This window comes from Trichechus manatus, unplaced genomic scaffold (assembly GCF_000243295.1).
Source record: "Trichechus manatus latirostris isolate Lorelei unplaced genomic scaffold, TriManLat1.0 scaffold00137, whole genome shotgun sequence".
Taxonomy (NCBI): Eukaryota; Metazoa; Chordata; class Mammalia; order Sirenia; family Trichechidae; genus Trichechus; species Trichechus manatus.
The window spans coordinates 4867057-4892822 of NW_004444073.1; the positions used below are offsets into that span (position 1 = coordinate 4867057).

General features: G+C 38.9%; 1 protein-coding gene across 4 annotated transcripts in view; it reads right to left on the reverse strand.

Annotated features, from left to right (window-relative positions):
• BBS9 (Bardet-Biedl syndrome 9) overlaps positions 1–25766 on the reverse strand; it is a 518471-nt gene that overhangs the window by 56506 nt on the left and 436199 nt on the right. For all 4 annotated transcript variants that reach the window (XM_023739587.1, XM_023739586.1, XM_023739589.1 and 1 more), the window contains one exon: positions 24400–24622. In XM_023739587.1, coding sequence (XP_023595355.1) covers positions 24400–24622 — 223 coding nt within the window. The remainder of the gene's footprint in view (positions 1–24399; positions 24623–25766) is intronic.

The window sequence follows — 25766 nt, forward strand, 5'->3', positions numbered from 1 at the left end:
ACCTGGTATAAATCCCACTTGATCATGGTGAATCATTTTTTTGATATGTTGTTGAATTCTATTGGCTAGAATTTTGTTGAGGATTTTTGCGTCAATGTTCACGAGATATATTCGTCTGTAATTTTCTTTTTTTCTGGCGTCTTTACCTGGTTTTGGTATTAAGGTTATGCTGGCTTCATAGAATGAGTTTGGGAGTATTCCATCCATTTCTATGCTCTGAAATACTTTTAGTAGTAATGGTGTTAACTCTTCTCTGAAAGTTTGGTAGAATTCTCCAGTGAAACCATCTGAGCCAGGGCTTTTTTTGATGTTGGGAATTTTTTAATTACCTTTTCAACTTCTTTTTATGTTCTTGGTTTATTTAGTTGTTCTCCCTCTGTGTTAGTTTAGGTAAGTAACATGTTTCTAGAAATTTGTCCATTTCCTGTAGGTTTTCAAATGTGTTAGAGTACAGTTTTCCATAGTATTCTGTTATAATACTTTTAATTTCAGTTGGGTCTATTGTGATATTTATTGCACATCTCATTTCTTATTTGGGTTATTTGCTTCCTCTCCTGTTTTTCTTTTGTCAGTTTGGCCAAAAGATTATCAACTTTGTTGATCTTTTCAAAGAACCTGCTTTTGGTCTTGTTAACTCTTTCAATTGCTTTTCTATTCTCTATTTCATTTAATTCTGCTCTAATGCTTATTATTTCCTTTCTTCTGGCACCCGAGGGCTTCTTTTGCTGCTCTCCTTCTACTTGTTACAGTTGTAAGGTTAATGTTTTGACTTTGGCCCTTTCTTCTTTTTGGATGTGTGCATTTATTGCTCTAAATTGGCCTCTGAGCACTGTTTTGGCTGTGTCCCAAAAGTTCTTCTAGGATGTGTTTTCATTCTCATTTGATTCTATGAATTTCTTTACTCCATCCTTAATGTCTTCTATAACCCACTAGTTTTTGAGCAAGGTGTTTAGTTTCCATAGGTTTGATTTTTTTTTCCTTGCTTTTTCTGTTATTGATTTCTACTTTTATGGCTTTATGGTCAGAAAAGATGCTTTGTAATATTTCGATGCTTTGGATTCTGTTAAGGCTTGCTTTATGGCCTAATATGTGGTCTATTCTGGAGAATGTTCTATGTGTATTGGAAAAGAAAGTATACTTGGCTGCTGATGGGTGGAGTGTTTTGTATATGTCTATGGGATCAAGTTGGTTGATTATGGCATTTAGATCTTCCGTGTCTTTATTGAGCTTCTTTCTGGATGTTCTGTCCCTCACCAAAAGTGGTGTGTTGAAGTCTCCTACTACTATTGTGGAGCTATCTATCTCTCTTTTCAAAGCTGTTAGTTTATGTATTTTGGAGCCCTGTTGTTGGGTGTGTAAATATTAATTATGGTTATGTCCTCCTGGTGTATTGACCCTTTAATCATTATATAGTGTCTTTCCTTATCCTTTGTGGTGGATTTTACTTTAAAGTCTATTTTGTCAGAGATTAATACTGCCACTCCTGATCTTTTTTGAGTGTTGTTTGCTTGATATTTTTTTTTCATCCTTTGAGTTTAGTTTTTTTGTGTCTTTAAGTCTAAGGCGTGAATCTTGTAGGCAGCACACAGACAGATCCTGTTTTTTTAATCCATTCTTCTACTCTGTCTCTTTATTGGTGCATTTACTCCATTTATATTCAGCGAAATTATTGATAGGTATGAGTTTAGTGCTGTCATTCTGATGTCTTTTTTTGTGTGTTATTGATATAGTTTCTTTGTTCCACTTAATTTTCCGTGCTGAGTTGTTTTTCTTTATGTATTTTCTTTTCATCTTTTTCATTGCTGTTGATTTTGTATTTGCTGAGTCTTTATGTTTTTCTTGTTTTTTACTTTGATATGTAGAATTGTTAGTTTCCTTTGTGGTTATCTTAATATTTCTATTTTTCTAAGTTTAAACTAGTCTTTTAATTCTTTGTATTGCCTTGTCTTCCTCTCCATATGAAGGATCTACGACTACACATTTTTTAGTCCCTCTTTTTTGTTTTAATGTTGTCATCTTTTACATGTTGATGTCTCTGTTTTCCTATTTTCAGTGTTTTAGCTTTATTTTTGTGTCTTCCCTATCTGGGTGGATATCTGGTCGCTCTGTTCTGTGTTCTAGTCTTGGGTTGTTATCTGACGTTATTGATTTTCTAACCGGAGGACTCCCTTTAGTATTTCCTTTAATTTTGGTTTGGATTTTGCGAATTCCCTAAACTTCTGTTTCTCTGGAAATGCCCTAATTTCGCTATCATGTTTGAGAGAGAATTTTGCTGGATATATAATTCTTGGCTGGCAATTTTTTTCCTTCAAGGTTTTATATATGTCATCCCATTGCTTCTTGCCTGCATGGTTTCTGCTGAGTAGTCCAAGCTTAGTCTTATTGACTCTTCATTGTAGATGACTTTTCGTTTATCCCTAGGCACTCTTAAAATTCTCTCTTTATCTTTGGTTTTGACAAGTGTGATTATGTTTTGGTGACTTTCTTTTGGGATCTACCTTGTGTGAGTTTCGATGAGCATCTTGTATAGATATTTTCTCATCTTTCACGATATCAGGGATGTTTTCTGCCAGCAAATCTTCAACAATTCTCTCTGTATTTTCTGTTATCCCCCTCCCTCCACCCCGTACTCCAATTACACATAGGTTATTCCTCTTGATAGAGTCCCATATAATTCTTACGGTTTCTTCATTTTTTAAATTCTTTTATCTGATTTTTCCTCAAATAAGTTGGTTTCAAGTGCTTTATCTTTAATCTCACTAATCCTGACTTCCATTGCCTCAATTCTGCTCCTATGACTTTCTATTGAGTTGTCTAATTCTGAAATTTTATTGTCAATTCTCTGGATTTCTGTTTGCTGTCTCTCAATGGATTCTTGGACCTGTTAAATTTGTCATTATGTTCTTCTCTAATCTTCTTAAGTTCCTCTATTGCTTTGTCTGTGTGCTCCTTGGCTTATTCTGCAATTTGCCTGATCTCTTGAATAATTCTATGTATCAATCTTTTGTATTTTATCTCTGGTAATTCCAAGAAGTTCTCTTCCTCCAGAAAATTTCTTGATTCTTTGTTTTGGGAGCTTGCTGACGCCATCATGGTCTGCCTCTTTACGTGATTTGATATTGTCTGCCTCTTTATTTGATTTGATATTGACTGTTGTCTCCGAGCCACCAAGAAGTTATTATGTTTATTTATTTTATGTTTGCTTACCGTGTCCTAGCTTCTTGTTTTGTTTTGTTTTAATATGCCCAAATAGGCTGCTTATGTAAGCTAGTTTGATTATTGGTGCCTTTGAAGCTCTAACGTCCTGTCACCAGGTGGTTAGATCTGTTACTAGGTATATGAGTCCAGGAGTCCATTTACTTTTCTTTTTTTATTATTGTACTTTAAATGAAGTTTACATTTCAAGTTAGTCTCCCATACAAAAATTTATACATACATTGATATGTGACCCTAATTGCTCTCCCCATACTATGATAGCACACTCCTCCTTTCCACCCCTGATTCCCCATGTCCATTCAACCAGCTCCTAACCCTCTCTGCCTTCTCATCTCACCTCCGGACAGAAGCTGCCTGTTTAGTCTCTTATATCTACTTGAGCTAAGAGGCACACTCCTCACGAGTATCACTTTATGTCCCACAGTCCAGTCCAATCCCTGTCTGAAGAATTGGCCTCGGAAATTATTTTAGTTCTGGGCTTATAGAGAATCTGGGGGCCATACTTTCTAGGGTTCCTCCAGTCTCACTCAGACCATTAAGTCTGGTCTTCACACTAGAATTTGAGTTCTGCACCCCATCTTTCTACTGCTCTATCAGGTACTGTTTACTTTTCTTGAATGGATTCAGCTCAGCTGTCCAGGTAGTAAGTCACCAAGTGTGTGGTGCAGGCTCTCACCTACACTCCTAGACGGGCAGGAGTAATTGGTGTAGGCACAGATATCTGGCTGCAGTAGGGGGTTATGCGCTGAGCAAGGCAAGGGGCTGATGGCTTCCTGTGAGTGGCTGGGAGGAAAGCATCTCCCTGTTCCCTATAGCACATATGGGGGTGGTTTTGCAGCCAGACTATGGGCACCCAATGCTGTTGGCTGTAGGACTGGGAGGCACCACTTATTCTTGGACCCCTGTCATGGGTGGCTATGTGGTGGGGGTGGAGCCACCAGTCCTGAGGCCCCTGATGTGGGTAGGTGAGGACCCTGCTTAATGGGCAGAGTGGTGTCAAATGTCACAAATCTGCCACTCCACCATATAGCTGATACAGTTGAAGTTAGGCTTCAGGTATATACCCTGTTGTACTGTGCTCATGAGGGCCTACACTGTTAAAATGGGCCCACACAGGACTATACAGGGGCGAAGGGCATTCAAAGTCTGTGGACCCCTTATGCCTGTGCCTAGGCAAAGGAGCTGCGCCTACCCTAAATTCCCAGCTTTGGGGAGCTGGCAGATTATTTGTTCCCGTTTGTTAATTTGTTCCCTCTCCAATGCCAGGAGAATGGCTCAGGGTGTGGGACAGGCCCTTACTTCTGGCCCAGGGGATATGGCAATGGCTGAAGCCAGCCAGGTACTGGTGCAGAGCAGGGAGGGGTCAAGTAAATGGGAGAGAGGTTTTTCCCAAAGGGGGTGTTTTCTGATCCACGTGGTAGGTTAGATGCATGTACTTATCTTTTGCCAGTTGAGCGCTGCTTTTCACTGGTTCTGGAGGCTTGAGTATACTCTCCGCTGCCTACTCTCTCCCAATGTGGAAAATGTGTCCAGAGTGTCACTGCTTGCCTCACCGGGTGCACCAGCTGCAGGGTGCCGGTTCCTGCAGCTCAAGTCTGGCAACTCCTCACCGCTTCTGAACTGTCTCTCCCTCTCCCTGCCACTCAGTCTGATTCCTCAACTTTGCCTTTGATGTTCAGGGCTCCTAGACTGTCATATATAATCTACTCACTTGTTTTTTCGGGTCTTTGTTGTAAGAGGGGCCACAGGAAGCGTCTGACTACTCCGCCATCTTGGCCCCACCCTCGAGTGGCATCAGACTCTTAATAAAAGAAGGATCCTGAGATCCCAACAGTTAGAGATAAATAAATGGAAATTGAGGTTCAGAAAGGTCAGTAAAAAACCATTTATCTGTCAGCATCCTGCACTCAACAGAGGTTGCCTGAAGCCAACCGTAGGATCTTTGGAAAGAAGAAAGCATAAAAGGAGCCTGGGGCACTATCAACTTGGACTGACTCCTTAGAAATGCCCCAAAATCCATCTGCAGCATTTGGGTCTAGATGGAACCTTCCCTGTGGGTAGAGAAAGAGAACACACTATGCCCAGGACCCCTCATCAGCGGACACGGTCACCATCACTGCCTACCTTGTTTGAGTCTCCTCTGGCAACAAAACATTAACCAACCCTTTTTTCCAAAGGGTTGATGTTAAATGCAAAAAGAAAGGAACTAAATGCGTCAAGTTAATAGATGGTATGTCTAAGCTATTAAAACATAGTTTCACAATAAAAATCAAAGTCTGACTGGTACCTTTGCGCATTATATGCTTTTTCTCAAATTAAGTGATGTTTCTGGCTAGCACAGATTGGTTTACTACAATAAGGAACCTTAGATTCAAATATTAACTATGAATTACTGATATGGTCTTATAAGTAATTCAAAAAAGTACTCAAATGGAAACTTAGTGCATAATTAGTAGACATTCTTGGCAAATGCAAACGCAAAAAAAGTAAAAGATGCTCAGTTAAGCAGACCAGTTAAGCACCTTGGGATTACTGAGAGATGGTTTTACACAGTATTCAAGATAGGGTTATCATGGTAGTTTTCGGAGTACTAATAAGTTCTTCACAACACTTCTTTGAAATATTATTATTAGCATTTGTAAGAGACCTGAAGCCAGGGAGAGAAAAGGCAGTTGGCCTTGTTATAAAACCCATCCTAAAAAGATGAAGGCTCAGAAAAAGGGGCTTATGTAAATACTTGCTGAATAACTGACAAGACAGATGAAGACTAGAGAAATAGAAAAGCTTAAGTTTCAACTCCCAGTCCCACTTATAATCCTTTAGATTAAGCTGGTCTTCTTCTAGACAGGCTTATACTTCCCATTACTCATTAAACAAGATTTTGGAATGCCTACTAAGTCATTCAAACTGCCCTTCTGTACCTTAGGTGGCTAACATGGCAATATAATTTACAGAGTATACATTATGTTAAACTTTACAACAGTTCTGTGATGTTCTCAGATGCCCACCTAGGACTGCAGCAAATTGACACCTCTATAGTCATTTTCCTGGCATCCTGAGATGAATTTAGTGCCAGGTCTTCAAATGTGAATAGCTCATATGTCATCCCATTATGCCACCTGGCTTCCAACCAACACACATTTAAAATAGATTTATTTAGGCTATAAACTTACAGGACAGTGCCTCTGTCTTCAAATATATTACATTTAAACAGCTGGGAAAATAAAATCCTAACTTTCCAATGCTGAAATCTCCAAGGCTAATGTGAGAAACAGTATGAAGAAGGATACCAAATTCTATTAAAGACACAAATTTAGATGATGTTTGGTATTATACTGGGTCAGGTTTAGAAACTAAAGAAAAAACTCACGAAAAGCTAAGTTTAAGACTGGAACACTCTCAAGGGTATACCATCCTTGTACTTTACTTGAGTTTTGGTTACTATTCAATTCGATAAATAGTCGTGGTTTCACCTCTTCAATTAGAAAGTGGTTTCAAATAGGGAACATATTCCACTAGTAAGTTAGGAGTATATAGTTCATTTTCTGTGAATAATTCACTCATTCCAGGTGCCCTGAAAGATACTAATTATTTTATAAATCTCTGTAGATTGTTGATCAACCCATAAGAAATTGGGCTGTGTCTCAAAAAACTCATGTATAGGCATAGGAAATCCAGTTACCAATATGTAACATTAGCATAATGACACTCTTCCAAGTGTTATCAGTTGTATAAACAAAAATAGTAACCATGCATTTTGTGCCCATCCACATGGATAACTAACTTAGAACACACATACAACAATTAGGGAACCAAGTAGTATAACATGAAATGTCAACTGGAAAGTTTAGACAATAAGTATTAGGTTGAAGCATATGATACTGCCAACATTTTTTAATCTACAGGAGTTAGAAAAATCAGCGAAGGGTAGAATATTCAGAGAAGACTTCCTTCAGGAAAAGCGGACATGAGACTAGCACTCCAATTCAACATGGACAAAACTGAACTTACCATCTGTGCCCCTTTTCCAAAGATGCCCTGTTGACAAATGGCGTGTCAGCCAACTGAAGCCAGTGATCCAGGAATCTTTCCTGATACCTCTCTTTCCCCCTCAACCCTGTCTCAATCAATTACCAAATCCTGTTGATCTTACCTCCTAAAAAAGTTCTCACCTATCTGCTCTTCTTCATATCCATTGCTACTTCCAAAGTCAGAGCCTCCATCGTACTCAAATACTGCCTTCATAGTATTTACCTCGTGCTGTAACTAAATATTTGTATGATTTTTTTTGTTAATTAAAATTTCACTAATTGAAATCAATTACAAAATAGTATGATGGCAAAGATCATGTCTGTTTTGCTTGCCATTACTTTTCATTGCCTGCTATAGTACCTGGAACAGAGGAAGGAATAAGTAAAGAAATGGCCTAACTGGAGGAGAGGGCTCACGATAAAGAAGAGGAGGAAAGGAAGGCAGGATTAAGCCAGAATTTGAAGGGCCTGGACCTCTAAAAAAGGATCCCTGGTGGTGCAGTGGTTAAGTGCTTACCTGTTAATCAAAAGGTCAGCAGTTCAAACCCACTAGCCACTCCTCGGGAGAAAGATGTGGCAGTCTGCTTCCATAAAGATTTACATCCTTGGAAACCCTATGGGGCATTCTACTCTGTCTTATAGGGTTCCTATGAGTTGGAATCAACTTAACAGCAACAGGTTTGGCTTTTTGGTTGGACCTCTAAGACAAGAAGCCTGGGATTGTTCAAATTAGGCAACATGGCCTGAAACTGTGTCCCTCTGAAGAAATAACAAGAAGGGGGAAAAGTGCTAGCTTATTTGATGCAATATTTGTATTTTCTATTTCTATAGATTTTAAAAAAAGGTTAGCAAGACACATGTAAAACTTTATTTCCATTAGAGATAAAGAAATAATATATAAAAGAAGAAATATTACAAAATTTATAAGAATCTCAGGTAGAAGTATGTCCACTCCTGCCTCTGCCCTCACCTTGCTCTGTCTCAGCAGCACACGACAATACTGATCTTGGAAATCCTCTCCACTCCTGGCTTCCATGTGGCTACCTTCTCACAGTTTTCCTCTTGTTCATTCCTTGGCTGCTTCTCCTCAGCTTCTGATGTTGGCTCTTGCCCTTCTACCTGATCTCTAGATGCTGGAGGGCCTCAAGGTTTAGATTAGGGTCCATTCTCTTTCTCTATCCATATAAGTGATCCTATTCAGCTTCAAATACCGTATATAGACTGCTTTCTCCCTGAGCTCCAGACCATCTGACATCTAAACTGGATGCCAACTAGGCATCTTGAAATGGAATATACCCAAAACTGAACACACCCTGTTCTTCCCTCAGAATTCCTCATTTCACCAGTAACACTACAATCTACCATATTATTAAAGCCAAATTCTGGGAGTCATCTTTGCTTCTTCCCTTTCTTCTTGCTCCTTAAATGTAATCTATCACCAACTTCTATGTATTCAATCCTCTAAAATATGCCTCAGATCTGTCCACTTCTATCTACATGGCCACAACCCTATCTAAGTAATCTCTCACCTACACCTCTACAATAGTCTTTTTAGCTGTCCCCTGTTTCCATTCCAGCTGTTTTCCAAACCATTCCTCATAGAGCAACCATAGTAATTTTTAAAACCATCGATCAGGTCATGTAATTTCCCTGCTTAAGATCATTTGATGTCTTTCCTATTACTCAGAGGATAACATCTAAGCTCCTTACCGTAGAACATAAGGAATCCCACATGATCCGGCTCTACCCGCCACTCTCTTCCTCTTTAAGATCAAGCCAGGGAGGTCATGTGTCCTTTGAATACACCAAGCCCTTTCTTCCTTCTTCTTCTTCTGCTGCTGCTGTGTCCTGCTGAGTTGATTCTGACTTACAGTGACCCTATAGGACAGAGTAGAACTGCCCTGCAGGGTTTTCAAGGAGTGGCTGGTAGATACGAACTGCCTACCTTTTGGTTAGCAGCCTGAGCTCTTAACCACTTAGCCACCAGGGCTCCACTTCTTCCTTTTAGGCCTTTAAATTCTATTCCTTCAGCTTGGAATATTATTCCTCCAGTTCCTCATTTTCTCCTCTTCCTTCTCAGAGAGGAGTTCCTGACGCATACATGCTTGGCTGCTAACAGAAAGACTGGCAGTTCAAGGCCACCCAGAAGTGCCTTGGAAGAAAGACATGACAATCTACTTTCAAAAATTCCATCATTGAAAACTCTATTAGGCACAGTTCTACTCTGACACACACAGGGTCAACATGAGTCAGAGCTGACTCAACAGGAACCGGTTTTCTCTCCTCACAGAAGCCTTTCCCAGCTACCCCGTCTATAGTACGCTCTACCACTAACTCTCTCACATCTCTGTTTGCTTCATTGCACTTAATGCTATCTGTAATTATCTTGTTTGGATGTATAGCTGTTTATTATCTGTCTCCTCCACCAGAATATAACCTCCATGAGGGACAAGATCCTGTCTCTCTTGTTAATCATTATATTCCAATGCCTAATATAGTACCTGGCACACAGTGGTATTGTTTAAAATATCTGTTAAATAAACAAAAAAGTAGTTCTATTTCACAAATAAAACCTTTCCTCCTTAAGAAGTCTAAATGTGTTAATTATACACTTAATATTGTTCCCTGGGCCAAAAGATGAATTGTTTACAGATGCTATTTAGCTTCATTTCAAATTAATATTTAAGAGGCCACAGTATATGAATTTAACTGGTACAGTCTGTAAGTCTGGAGGGGGGAAAAGGGAAGACTGTTAATATAATAGCATGAAGGGCTTGTAGAGTCAGGGGGAATTACTGAAATGGGAGAACTGAACTAAGTTTAGAAATGGGAAGGGGACATGCAAAAGAAAAGGTAAGAGGTTCAGTGAGATGAATAAATGAAGCTACAAGGTCCCTGAGGAAACAGGGAAATAGGGGAGGATAAAACTCATCCATCAACTGTGTTGTGGATACTCATTATATGGAAGGCATTAAGCTGGGTATTTGGTAGTGAATAACAGACATGGTTCCTCCCTCATGAAACTTAAAGGATGTTGTTATTGTTGTCAAGTCAGCTCCGACTCATGGCGACCCCATGTACAACAGAACTATACATTGCCAGGTCCTACACTATCTTCACAATCATTGGTATACTCAAGTCCATTGTTGTGGCCATTGTGTATTTTGAGTGCCTTCCAACCTAGGGGGCTCATCCTCCAGCACTATACTGAACAATATTCTGTTGTGATCCATAGGGTTTTCACTGGATAGATTTCATTAGTAGATCTTCCTAGTTTGTCTTAGTGTGGAAGTGTCACTGAAACCTATCTACCATGGGTGACTCTGCTTGTATATGAAATACTAGTGTCATAGCTTCCAGCATTATAGCAACACGCAAGCCACCACAGTCTGACAAACTGACAGACAGGTAGTGGCACAGGATAGTGGGTAAATATTAAATAAATCCACAAAGGGACATATAATATGAACATTTGAATATGCTATGAAGAAAAAGTCCAAAAAGCTATGAGAGAGAAGAACAAAAGGAACTTTTAGATTGAGGGTCATGGAAAACCTTTTACAGGAAAGTTACCTAGTAAGTTGAGACCTGAAGGAGGAATATAATTTAGCTGGTAAGAATGTGTGTGTACAGGGGAATGTTTGGGGATGGATAGAGGATAGTATTCAAGGCAAAAGGAACAGCATATGTAAAGACCAGAAGCAGGAAAAAGTTGATGAGTAGAACTGAAGGAATATCTGTGTGGCTAAAGTAGAGTGGACAAGAGGAATTGCCCAGGAGTTGCTGTTGGAGAAGTGAATGGGGGTGGGGGTGGGGGGGAGGGAGAAGAACCCTGTAGGCCTAGCTAGCAAGTCTGAGTTTGATTCTAAGACCAAGTATGTCTTCTGAGAAAGAACAGAAAGACAAAAGATGAATAAAGTTACACAGCAATGTTGAAACAAACAAATGGGAACTGGAATTTGCTTTGGATACTGTTGATTTTCATGGTACAGTAGAAGTGAGGCCTTCCACAGAGTTTGGGGGAGGAGAAAGAGGTGGGGTTTGTGCAAAATGACAAGGATTAGCTTCTGTTGGGAATAAGAGAGAAAATCAATCAAAAACAAATAAATGGAACTCTGATTGCCAGAGGCAGACCCAGGTGAAGTCACACAACATGAAAGGAGGCAGAAGCAGGGACAGAAGAAAGGTCAGTTTTATGATCAATTTTAGCAACAATTGCCAGTTCCAGAGGAGGTCTAAGAAAAGCCAAAAGTTTATTCAGGGCCGGGAAGTGACAAGGGACCTAGGGTAGAAACCCATGAGGTTCCACAGAGCAAAGCAAAAAGGGCTGGCGGAGGGGCAGATGGAGGTGGAGTGGGAGTGTTAGGAGGTGGGATGAGGGGGAGAAGAAGACCAAATTATAAAGAACTGAGAAAGGGGAGATGATGTTCTGGTAAACGATTTAATTCAAATCAATTTGTTCAGCATCTTCTATGTTCAAATTGTATTAACTTCGAGGGATGGGGAAATGAATGGCAAAGTCTCTGTCCTCAGGGATGTTAGTCTATTAAGTTGATGTCAACAGACAGTAGACATCTAATAATGGTTGATGATGTAACACAAAAACAAGAAGAAACTCAAAATAAAGATAGGGTGAAAATAATATGAAAAAAATTCTACGGTGCAAATGTTTTCAATGATCATTATAAATATTTTATCCAATTTATATATTAGGAAAACTTCTCAAGAAGTGCTTTGGCTCCTTTTCTGAAAATTGAAAGACATTCTTAGCTCAGAAAACTTTAAAACTGTAGTACCCAAATAATACTAGTAGCAATAAACTAAACTATAAAATTATATCACCAGAGTTATTTTAACTAGTCACACAAGGAATTTATTAAACAGATATAGCATCCTCCCATTTCACTAAGTGAAGGAAAAGAGAATGAGGCTTTAGTCAAAAGAAAGAGGCAGGCACAATGGTTTACAGCTGTCACTCTTTCCTCTTACCCTGATTTATGTTTGTGCATTGCACTTTTCACTGTCTGAAATTGTTTCCCTGTTTATTAACTGCCCCATGCCAGAATGTAAGCCCTATGAGGCCAGGGGTTGTGTTTGTCTAGTTCACCACTGTGCCTCCCAGTACCTAGAACACTGCCTGGAACATAGTAAAAGCACTTAACGAAACTCACCTTGGAGTCTCACTGTTGGCTTTCTATATGATGTATTTTCAATGAAAATAGTATATAAAGTGTATAATTTATAGCTAAATGGTTTTCCATGAATCAACATGGTAAGTTTAAAAAATTATCATAGCTTGGTGCTTTATACAATTTTGAAAGGAAAATCTTTTTATCTCTTAAAAGACAGGTTAAAACATCAGGTAATTTATTTGTACAAGTACACAGTCACGTACACTGATTAAATGCTCCATTTACAAGGCGTGCTGCATCTGATTTTATTTTGTTCACTGACACCCAGCCAGACTTCTACACCTGCACCCTTAATATCTGCCACTGCATTTGCTCATAACCTGAACGCCAGTAAGCCGGAGCCTTGCACCCTTGCCGTACTACTCAGCAGTACAATGCACTTGCTGCTTATTTTATGGTTGCAGTCACTCCAAGCCTACTTTTGTCAAATGCCAAAAATACCTTACAGCAATCAACATGCAAACACCTGTACTAAATATAAACAAACCTATCATTATTAGCATAAACAAGGGCTTCTGAAAGCTACATAGTAACATCACATTATTTTTGGGTAACATTTTCCACATGACACTGGAGTATGGCTCAGGAAGCAGACTTGAAAGGAATACAAAAATGTGTAGCTAACTGAAACATTTATTTTAAAACAAAAAATAAAGACATTTAAAAAATGAAAACCTAAATTAAAAAAAAAAACAAAAGAGAGATTTGAGACAAACTGTACAATGGAATATATGTTAGATGTTTACTTTTTAAAAATCAGGTATCTATATACTATGGGTGCCACCAAAAATAAGAGAATAGTTTTTCATTTTACTTTTTAAATGTAAAATATCTGCACTACATACACATAAATCAGAAGAGTCTGGCTATTGAAACAATTTATTTGAATAAACCCACTAGAAATGGTTTGAGAAAAGTTTAGTGTGAAAAGATTTTTTTTAAAAAGTTGGTGACATGGACCTGGCTTCATTCAGCAATGGCAGTTCAGACTGGCAGAACGTCATCCTTTCTTGCTGTGGCTGCACAGTGTCACAAGTAGAGCTTCATTCCCATTTTAGGCCAGTTGTACTGGCAAGAACTTCATATAACTAAGCCATATGAATTTGGGCCAAATGGCTGTGTCTGTCCAGTCTATATGTGGGTACTCTCATGCATAGATTTAAATTTTTTAATGAAAATAATGTGATGTAAAATAAAGTTTAATGACTTTCTCATGTAAGTTACCTGATTGATGAATGAAGCACCTTTTAAGTAATTACTTTATCCTGGCACCCTAAAATCTAAAGAAAAAGTGAAAAAATAAATACAACTTACAAAATATTCATGAATTTACACTGAATGCAGAGAAATGTATCATTCATCTTATGGTTGAAGATCTAATTCCTCAGAGAGAGACAGAGCAGACATTGGGAGTAAAAGTTGATGGAAGAAAACAACTTTCTACAAGTTTCTACAAGCTTGAGGTGAATCCGTAAAACTTAGTATCGAAAATCTATCTCCATTGAGATAGTAGAAGTTGGGGGCAAAAGTTGAAGAGAAGAAAACTGGGGAAAAAATTATTACGTGCTTGTGGTGAACCAATAAAGAATTCTTCATAATGTGTTTTTATAGCCAACAACTACTGGAATAAATACCATTTTTTTTCATACTTGTATTTGAAGACAAAACAGTCCCAAATGTCAACAGAATATGTGAGAAAAGTTATTTTTTGATATGATACAAAGCCTCAGAGATACATACCTTCCTGAGGGATGCTCCAGAGTTACTGAGATACTTTCTTTTGACAAACTTATACAATTGTTAAGATACTGAAAACTACACAGAGTTAGGGCTTCCATAAGAGAACAGTAAAAAAATGAAGAAAAGCTCATATCCATAGCTGGGTGAGGGTAAAAATGGGCATTTTACAGATTTGTCCATATGACATGATTAAAGAAACAGACATATTGATGCCTTTTAAAAGTCGTTTAACTTCGGCCCCTGCTTTAAGGTGGGGTTTTTCCCAAATATCTTTAGACTGCTGAGTATCCACATTATTTAAACATCTGCAGGGAAGGAAATTCCTCAAACTCCCCTGGTATACTATTCCAGTTTTAACAATCCTATTTCCAAGAAGCTGGTCTTTGGTCATCACATTGTAATTAGTTACCAGCCAGCTTGTCTATCAACAAGTATTTGCTAAGTACACACAAGGAGAATGTTATTCTACTAGGTCTTTGATGGTAGACCTTCCCCTATGGTTGTTCCTAACTGCTTCTCCTGTCAAATCCAACTCTAATCCTAGATTCAAATATTCTTCCCCGCTAAATCTACCACCAATCTTCCATTCTTTTTATTATGGACTCCCTATAAAGTCCTAAAGAATCTATATCCTATTAATAACTGAATGCTTCCTTTACTTACAGGATACAATTTGAGTTTCAAAACAATTTTGAAATAATCAGTTGTTTCAAAAAACAAGGGGTGTTATCTAAACTTTTCAAGTGAGGAAACTATGGCTCCAAAAGAATAAATAGTTAACAATTAAAAAATGGCTAAGCTGGTCCTTCCCACATTGGCTATTGAAAATCAACTTTAAATTTACCACTTCACTATCCATCCCTTCTTGCTCTCTCACAGATTATTATAAAATTTTACTTTTCTAAAACTCATGCAGCTGGACTTCACTAAACTTTCCTTTTTTCACTTCCACATATCCCCAATTTATATCTGTGTTCTCACTTTTTCTCTTCTCAAATGCTAACTCTCTTCAGCTCACCTATATTCTAGATTTCTCCTTCTGCTTCTTTAAAGCTTCTGATTTAGCATGAACATTGCCATCACTCCCTGACCTTCAAATATGTCTCAGTATCTTTTGGTAAAAGAGAATAAAAAGAAAATACACACACACATACCCTGACAATGTCTTACTTTTCCTTCTATCTGCTTTCTTATCTAGTTTCTTTCAGTTAGAGGATAGATTCTTCCATGACTTCCCGCTGTCCTTGATAGTACTGACACTACCTCTCCTTTGAATTCCTTGAAATTCACTCTTCCCTGTAGAGCACTCTTGTCCCCAATCCATAGCTCTGCAGCTAAGCCCCAAATTCTGTACTCCCTTCCCTATGCCTTTATTCCCTCAGGGGTTCAACCAATTGCAGGACTTAAATGATGCCCCCTAAGCTGAGGATATTAAAATTTACATTTCCAGCTTCAGTCATTCCCACAAGCTAAAATTCCTTTCATCCAGTTGTTGACACATATCTCTTCTTAAATGCAACTTCATCATAGCAAGCTCACTGTGTTTGAAAGGAAACACATTATCCATACCAAACAAAATTTCCTTACCAACTTTAAGCATTTCCATCAGTGGAAACTAAAACTTGGATGGACTCACGTGTATTTTTCCTTATTTTTCATACTTCCTCCATATTGCATACCACCATCAGATTTCTATTTCTAAAACACTATTTTTATAAGTCACTTTAAGCTCACGGTCATCTTAATAGTCTGAATAGGAGATAAGGGTGTTAAGTAAGGTAATAGCAATGTGGACACTGAAAAGAGAGATTCGGAGGTGCCACCATCTGATTTTACTGGCTGACTGAACACGGGGAGTGAAAGAAAAAGGGTCAAGGGTGTTTCTGAGGCCCCTGGCCTGGGCATCAGGTAACGTCATCCACTAAGGTCAGACAGTAGGAGATAAATTCCACTCAGCTGCGTGGAATTGGAGAGGCTTATGGGATATTGGTGAAGACATGTCCAGAAGGCAATTTTGTATATTTGAATCTGAAGTCTGAGAGGCCAGACAGAAAGGTACAATCTGAAAAGTACATGGAGGTCAGGTGGTAAATTGGATAAGACTGTCCAGAAGAACATGAAGATGGAACACACGTAGTCAAGAAATAGGAACAGGAACAAGAAGCCACAAAGCAGACTGGAAAAGACAAGCCTGAGACGGGCAGGAGCATGTTCCAGCAGTAAAAGAAGGGCCCAGGGATGAGAATGTCCTATGAAGGGAATGGTCTCATTATAAAATGCTACAAAGTGGTCAGGTGAGTTATACATATAATGTTTGCTAGATTTAGCAATTATGAAGTCCTTTGTTATAAGGTAAAAAATTAAATTAAATTAAAAAATTACTCAGAGATCAGTAACTCCGTGATTTAGCCTGTTATCCATAAGGAGATGGGAAGGAGACAAAATCCATAAACATGCTGTACACATTTATGCAAAGAGTTCTGTGAAGGGTTTGAGTTAGTTTATCAGAAATGAAATGCAAAAAAGTCCCACAAACACGTGGTCATTGGCTGTTAATAACTCACCTCCTTTCCAGAAAAAGAAAAGTCATTCATTTTCCTGATTTATGAAATTGGCCTTTGTTTTGTCGTTACCATAATTTCTGACAGAATTATAGTGGCTTTCTTGTTGGTATTTTTTAGTCACAGTTCCATTTTACAAAAGTTATATATGTTATTTGTGGAAAATGTGCAAAATATATGGAAGAGAAAAAGTAGGAGCAGACTCAGACATCACCTGTAGTTCCACTACTCAGCTATAAATACCATTAATTCAATACTTTGATTTATATCCTTGTGGACCAGATTTTGATAAGTATATAGCTGAAGCTCAGTCATTTCCTTTATGTTTTCTGTCTTTGCTGACTTGCTTAGAAAGGTCTATCCTACTTTTACATGTATGTATTCACTTTTATTTCCACTTGTGTTTGTCATTTCCTTTTTTTTTTTTTTTTTTTACATTTAAACCTCTTATCCATCTGAAAAATATTGAGACATATGGTATGAGCTAGGTAATCGAACTATTTTTTCCCCCAGATGATTGGCCAGTTCCCAGCACCACTTTTTAACTAATACATTTTGTCCTCTCCCCATTGCTTTGAAATGCCACATTAGCACATGAGGTCAGAGTTAGGGTTAGCACATTCTATCTAAATCTTTACATACAAAATGGGGATGGGGGTTCCCCCACTTATAGACGTTTTAATTCCCAGTTGCTGTGGTCATGAAATTTTATAAAAAGCAAAAGTCATAACACAAAGATATTTGTTCATAAGCTAATCGACCATATATAAAATTAGTCTCTACTCAAATATCATTCCTCATTTAATTACTCCCTGCCGGCTATCAACTTCTTTATTGGTTAATTTCTCACTGACCGTTGGAAATTGTTGCAAATACAGTGTAAATTGGCCACAGTGGGTAACTACAACTCTTACAAGTCATGCAAGATTTAATCCAGTTGCAGTGTTATTGGAGAACCACTCCTGTCACATGCTGGGCCAGTGACAAGTGAAAATCTGCCAATCAGTCTAGTCAACAATGAAGAGAAGAAAACTGACAAGAATGATGACATTATAGATGTTTCTGAAGAATACGATTTGAATATCAAAGGATTAGGAGAGGCCCTTTATAAATCGGATAGTGCCTTGGAATATTTTTTCCTAAAAAGGACCTCTTTGTAAAGGGCAAATCTGAGTGTGCATCAAGCCAAAAACAAAACAAAAAAAACACTCAATACTTGTTTGTTGTCTCCAAGAATTAGCATATAATTGCAGGCATAACCTAAATTTTAACAAATGTATAATAAATGTACTATTGATTTTAATTTTACTTATTTTTCAAGCAAACTTTTTGTTTTCCTACTATCTACAATAAAATGTTGGTCCCCATTTTGAGTAGTCCTTTTCTGATACAAATTATCTTCAAGCCTTCCATATTTTAATCAATACTGAACTTTCTATTTTGGTGTGTCAATCTCTCTTTTTATAATTGTAACATTGTCATTTTATTGTTACTTTATAATAAATGTTCTGAAAAGGCAAATTTTACATCTTTTAAAAAATTTTCCTGTCTGATCTTATGTCTCTCTTATAATTGAATTCTAGAATCCTTTTGTCAACTTCTCCCAAATACCTTTGGGATTATTACTTTTTTATTTATTATTATTATTATTAATAAAACCTCACATTTATTGAGAATTTGCTATGGGCCAGGCATTTGCTATGCATTTCACATGTACTATTTAATTTCTTCAACAACTCTATGGTAAACTACCATTATTATTCCTACTTTATAAATTAAGAAAATCAAGAAGTTGAGAAACTAAGAAACTTGCTTTTTATCATGTAACTGATAAAGGGTCAAGCTAGCTCTGGAACCCATGTATTTCTGACGTCAAAGTCCACTTTATAATAGCATTTTCCCATTTTGGAATTTACTTCTTTTTATTAATCTATAGGCATAGTGTTGTATTCTTTATAGGAAAAACAGGTTCAGTAGATATTTAGTAATTTTTCCTGAAGCTTTTTTCATACTGAATTAGTCTAAATTCCTTAAGGCTTCAAACTTATAAAAATTCAAAGTGTCAAACCAATAGGTAAATTAAACTGACAATACGAAAGTAAGTGTCAAATGTCTTATCAAGCATATAAGTGAGAACTCAGAGAAATAAATTTAAATTTTGTTGAAATGGATGATTTGGAAGTATCCTTAAAATAACATCAAACCCTTAAGACAAAAAGGTCTTTAACTCAAGCTTAAAACACTAAAAAAGTGAGAATTTTAAATATAGTTCCCCAAAAAGACAAAATAGATACTTTACTCAGATTTATATTCTGTATTTTTTCCTATTCACTTAACGTAAAGATAATTATTATATAAATAATAATTCGTGGGTGTCCCATACCACATGGCAAATTAAATTTTCTAATCCATAGCCACAAAAAGGTTCATCTTATTTACCAAACTCTCTTTGCTTTGGAAAGCCTGGCAGCATAGTGGTTAAGAGCTACAGCTGCTAAATAAAAGATCAGCAGTTTGAATCCACCAGGTGCTCCTTGGAAACTCTATGGGGCAGTTCTACTCTGTCCTATAGGGTTGCTGTGAGTCAGAATCAACACAACAGGCTTGGGCTCTTTGCTTTCTCTCTCTCTCTCTCTTTTTTTATCTCCCCCCACCCCCTAGCTTCATTTTGGCCCACAAATCAGGCAGTCAAAGAAAATACAGTTGAAGGTATGATCCATGATGATTTCTGACTCACTGGATCACATTAAGAGAATATTCACTTAAGGCACTTGATCATCCTGAATTGTCTTTATGCCCTTAGGCTCCAGGATTTCTGTTCAACCAACCTGTCCTGCCTGCCCTGCTGTGGGGCCCACATCATTTGTTCTCCAAGCTTCCATCTGATAGGGCATCACTAACCCATACCACTTCTTGGTGGGTGTTATGGATTGAATTGTGTCTCCCAAAAGAGATATGCTTGAAGTCTCAACCCCTAGCACCTGTGAATGTGACCTTGTTTGGAAATAAGGTCTTTGAAGACAGTTATCAGTTAAGTTAACATGGGATTCTGCTGGAGCAGTGTGGGTCCGAATCCAGTATGAGAAGTGTCCTTATAAAAGAAGAAAAGAGACACAGAGATACACAGAGGTAAGATGGGTATGTGAAGATGAAGGCAGAGATTTGGAATGATGCATCTACAAGCCAAGGATTGCCAAGAATTGCTGGCGGACACCAGAAGCTAGGAGAGAGACACAGAACAGATTCAACCTCAGAGCCCTCAGAAGACACCCTGATTTTGGACTCCTAGCCTCCGAAACTGTGAGACAATTAATTTCTCTTCGTATAAGCCACCCAACTGGTGGTATTTTGTTACAGCAGCCCTCAAAAAAAACCCATTGCTGTTGAGTCAATTCTGACTCATAGCAAGGCAAAGCATGACCTGAATGAGATGAAGTAAAAGAAAACAAAAAACCATAAGGAGGTGAAAAAGCTACACTTTCCACAAGCTTAAAATTATTAGTCTCCAAATACCATGAGTTAGGCTGTCTGTGTTTTAAGTTTTGCATTTGTGCTTAAGAGATTCAAAACTTAGCTATAATTGTTGTTGTTAGTTGCTGTTGAGTTGGTTCCAAGTCATGGCGATTCCAAGTATATCAGAAAGAGCTGCGCTCCACAGAGTTTTTAAGGCTGTGACCTTTAGGAAGTAGATTTCCAGGCCTGTCTACTAAGGCACCTCCGGGTGGTTCAAACGGCCAACTTTTCGGCTAGTAGTCAAGGGTTTAACTGTTTGTGCCACCCAAGGACTCCTTAGCCATAATTAAACCCACTGTCGGCAAGTTGATTCTGACTGATGGTGACCCTACAGGACACAGAAGAACTGCCCCGTAGGGTTTCCAAGGAGCAGCTGGTGGATTCGAACTGCCAACCTTTTAATCAGCAGCCAAGCTATTAACCACTGCGCCACCAGGGCTCCAGTCATATTTAGAGCCATTGAAATATTGTCCTAGACACTGAGGTCATAAAACGAAGCCCCAGCAATCTAAGGCAAGTCTCTCAGCCCCAAGTACCTGCAAGGACAAAGCAGGTAACATCTGCATATGAGAAAGCAATGTAGAACACGAAAGGTATTCACATTCAAATGTGTTAAAAATAACACCCTGGTGGCCCTCTATGGCTCTCACTGTAAGGACAGAATGCATACAGTTGAGATGAGAAGAAGATATTTAATGAATGTGGATCCCTTACAAGCAACATTCCCCAGCAGAAAGATGTGAACACCAGAGTTGCAGATAACAGAAACGCAAGTTTGATGGCTCTGGAATAAGAAGAATTCACCTGAAAAGGTTAGGCTAAAGCCTAATAAAGTCTGGAGGTTGCTAAAGGCAAGTAGGGGAAATGTTAGGCAAAGAAGCCCATAAGGTAATTCCCAGTGGGAAAAATTTTCAGTCTCTGGACACCAGAGAGGATGTTGTCATCGTGGCCTTTACTAGAGCAAAGAAAGGACACATCCAAGGTACTAGGCTCATAAAGTCACGAGGCTAGGAAAGACGAAGGGGTTTTTATTCTGAGATGTTTATCCATCTGCAATTTAATAGGGAACATGGCAAAATTACACACGCTCCTGCCTTTTAATATCAACCACTAAGTCACTTCACCTTCCTAGGCCTTAGTTACCTCAGCTGTTATATGAGGGCAGTTAACCAGATGATTTCTAAGTTCCTGTCCAGTTCTTTAAAAAAGATCATGTCTGTGAAAAACGCTTCTATGCTTATATGTTCAGTAATCCACTCCTTTCTAATATGCCACTTTATCTTCACATATTCTGAGTAAACTATTATAGCTACACTAACATAAATTGCACAATTACTTGTTTGAAGCAGAAATAACTCACAGTATTTCCAATTATCTCTGTGATAATGCTATTAAGTAATTTATATAGCTACCAAAAATTAAGTACAACATAAATAGGAGATAAATCTTTAAGATATTCCTCATAGCAAAAAAGAGACACTGCATGAAGCTATTTCTGCTCTTCTCCTCCCACACTGTTAGACCAATTTCAGTGAAAAGATGGCCAGATCAAGAATAGCTTCCATAGGAGGAGGATCTGGCTAGAAATGTATTTGGACCATTGTGGTCTGTATGGTCTAGCGGGAAGCACAGTGGAAGATTTGGATTCTAGACCTAACCCTTCCTGTAACCATATAAGAAATTTATTTAGCTTTTTCTCCCTCCGTTTTCTATTTGTAAAAAGTGATAATTCTACATGTCTCTTTGTGCCTCAAAATGTGCTATGTACAGAAAGAGATAAAGTATGTGAAGCATTTGAGTTCTAGGGAGGAAAAGTGTTACAGGCAATAATTGAGCACTTTAATGATTAAGAACACTGATTTAACACACGCACACACGCGCACGCACACACGCACACACACACACAGAGTCATGGTTAGATCAGGGCAAGGGAGAGGGAGAGTCACTCGACCACAGAGTCTGAGAGTCTTCAGTAAGTAAAAGCAAGAGCTTATGGCTGACAGTGGACACAAATACACACAGCTTCAATCTCCCCAGTGGAATGAATTCAACTATCAAGGAAATGAGAGGCACAACCCTTGCTTATAGACTCCTGGTTTGTGAACACATTTTCCTTCCTTCTTCTTTCATTCCTTTCTTCCTCTGACCCCTCCTTCCACACATTTGAAAGATTTGCACTGAGGGCTAAAATGTTCCATATCCTAGATACGGGCACAGCCCTCAAGTTGCTCATAAACCTACTTATTTTAACAAATGACTAAAGTTCCATATCAATAAATGTGACTAAAGGGATATCTGTTGCCTCTAGGTGTCCAAGTCTTTGCTCATAGCATTGCCGCTGGACTTCTAATGGCTGTTCCCAAAGAGGCTCAGGCAGGGACCTGGGCTGTTGAAGCCTGAATTGACAGAGGTACCTGCCAATCAGTGAGCCAATGCCATCTGTTTTTAAATTTCCTTTTTTACATATTTGTCCTCCTTCCTCAAGTACCCCTTGTCTTTCCCATTGGCAGGCAGGGAGGGAGAGCCATATGCTGAGTGCTAATTATAATGAATATTTGTCATTTACTCCCTTATTAATCCTAAATATTTAGTTCTAGGAAAATAATCCTATAACAATGAACAGAATAGGAAGAAGAGGCCATAGGACCAGTTAGGAGGACATTACAAGGGTAAGATTTAGAAGGCCTAAATAAAGTCAAACCATGTCAGGACTGTTTCTATTCTGAAATGCCAAATTAGAAATAGCCTTTGGGAATGAGAATTGTGTTCTATCTATGTATAATTACAGTAAAAAGATAATTCAAATCATGTTGTTGCTGTTTGGTGCCATCGAGTTGGTTCCAACTCATAGTGACCCTACGTACAACAGAACGAAAAACTGCCTGGTTCTGTGGCATCCTCACAATCATTGTTATGCTTGAGCCCATTGTTGCAGCCATAGAATACAGAATCACAGGACATAGAATCCCATGACCTCCAAGCCAGCTATTTTCTCACCCCCAAATTTAGAGGCTGAATTATACACATATCCATAACAATGGTAATAATTATAGCTTCAATTTTTGAAGTTGTCTCTGTTTCAAGCATTGGGCTAGGTGCTTTACAGCAGCAAGGTTAGGCAATTATTATCTCACTTTCTAAAGGAAGAAACAAGTCTCTGGAAAGTTATGTAACACACAGGGTCACATAAGCGCTAAGTGATTGAGGCAGGGTCAAAGCCTGGTCCGTCTGACTCCAGAGCCTGTGCTTATTGCATTATGCTACGCTGTCTCCATGTTTATCTTTTTAAGATTTCGCTTGCATTCCTTTTTACTTCTAGGAATGCTGAGCAAGGGAAAAAGGAAGCAACAGCAGGAGCAACAGCATGTGGGACGCACAAAAGGCATGTGAGAAGGAAGAAGAGAAAACCACACCACTTCCCACACTAGGGGCCTTGCTTTAGGAGGAAATAGCTGCCACAGCTGGGTCATTTAATACAATAATTTCCTTTATGCTCCTTGCTGCTGCCATAAAGAGAGAGGCTGGGAAGAGGGAAGTGGGGCTTGGGGCTGCCCCCTCTAAGAGGCCCAAGTACAGCATGACTGCTCAGCCCCTCCAACCAAGGGGTGAGCTGACCTGGATACCCATGGCCATCATGGACAGTCCATGGAGGGCAAGCTGGATATCGCACACCCTGGTCCATGGGTGCCTCAGCCCTGAGCCTTCACACATCTCCTGTCCCCCAGTCTTTTCCTTTATCTCTTTCCCCTTATTCTGATGACCACAGTCCAAGCAAACAGGGGAAGGGAGGGGACTGATCTGGATTACATTTGCTGCTTGTAGTATGAAATACGGTAGCGTGAGATCGCATTTAGTAAAACTTTTCCTTAAAAATTGTTTTATTCTCTAATCCACTTTTTATTGGTTAGAAGCAAAACAAAATGGATCATATATTTAAAAGCAGAGGGAAGAAAAAAGACATACCATTCGAGAAATGTCTAGTAAGCAAATACCCCAGGAATATTTATCTAAGTGGTTACCCTGGGATATCTGAGGGAAAACGTGAAAGCAATTTTCTTGGCTATCATCACGTTAATATGAAATTTAAACTCCAAATACAACCACAGGCACATTCCTTTAACTTGGGGAAAGCACAATTGTACTTACCTGGCATGACCATGGTCTGTGGGGCGGCGGCATCGGTACTTAAGCACAGGCGTCCACCTTTGGCCAGTCTATCGCAGAGCAAGGTGATATGTTTCTTCAGGCGGCTTGTGTCTTTGGGCATGTTCAGTTGGCTGCTGAGGTTCAAAGCCTGCTCCTTTGAACTCTTCGACAGGCAGGTCTTCAATAGGTGGGAAATAGCAGCATCCACTGTTTCTTCCCAGCCCTGGATGCAAAAGCCAATTTTGAATTTAGGCAAAAATGACAATAAAAAGAGTGGGCCCTTTACTGTTAACCGAGTTATACAGATTCTGAGTGTTTATGCTTAGGTATTGGGAAGTTGTTGAGAGTTTGGTATCTGGAATATTCCAGAGCAGCCTGGTTTTGAATTTTAGGTCTGTCAACTGTTTGACCTTGAGCAAGTTACTTAATTCCTCTAAGCGTCATCCTCATCTACAAATGAGGATGCTAACAGTCTATACCTCCAAGGGTTCAGGTGCTTAAATGAGAGGATATCTGAAAAGTGTTCAGCCCTGTGGCAGGCATAGAATAATTAGCAACATTAATAATAATCTCAAGTGTGGGTATATCTGATGATCTGGCAGGTGAAGCTGCTAGTATGGTAGTTTGTTTTGCCATATTTTTCTGCTGAAGGAGAACTGGCCAGGACAGAGACGACCTTTGGATACTTTTGGGGGAAACTAGATTATAGACAAAGTCCTGGTGTCTCTCAGCTACTGTTCCCACAGTCTGATCCCTTGGGGGTTGCAGGAAGAGGCTGAAGGAACTTATTTTAAAAGAGATTTTGTGAGACACAAAGGCCTACCTAGTCCTGCTTCATTGACCAGGTGACAAAAAGGGACACAAAGTGAGGAAGTAGATCATTTACTCAACCTCTGTCAAGAAGTGTGGATGTGCTGTGTGAGGACCTCAAGAAGTGCACTATCTGTCTGGAACCATCAAGGAACAAATCTGGGAACATGAATGCTCAGTGGGGACCTCAGCATTATTACGAAGGGCATCAGCACCAGCAGGACTGGCATGGGAGGCACCATCATCAGGTGGGTTCAGATACCAATGGGATCACCACCAAAAACACTAGCACAAGTAGGGAGGGGTGGAAGAACAGGAGGGGTCAGCTTATGAGCTTCCATTAGGCATCCCCAGGGGATTGCTGACATAACGGGGTACGATTTTTATGGAGTCTAAAGGCCCTACAGCAGTACAACGGAGAAGCATTAGTGCAATCTGGATTGTTACCCTCAACATGACTCCATTTAAACACATAGACTGGTAAGACCTAGAGTGCTCTGGGCATGATAGTGAAAGTGTAATTACAAAGGAAGACATTAAATGATTTTATTCTCAAA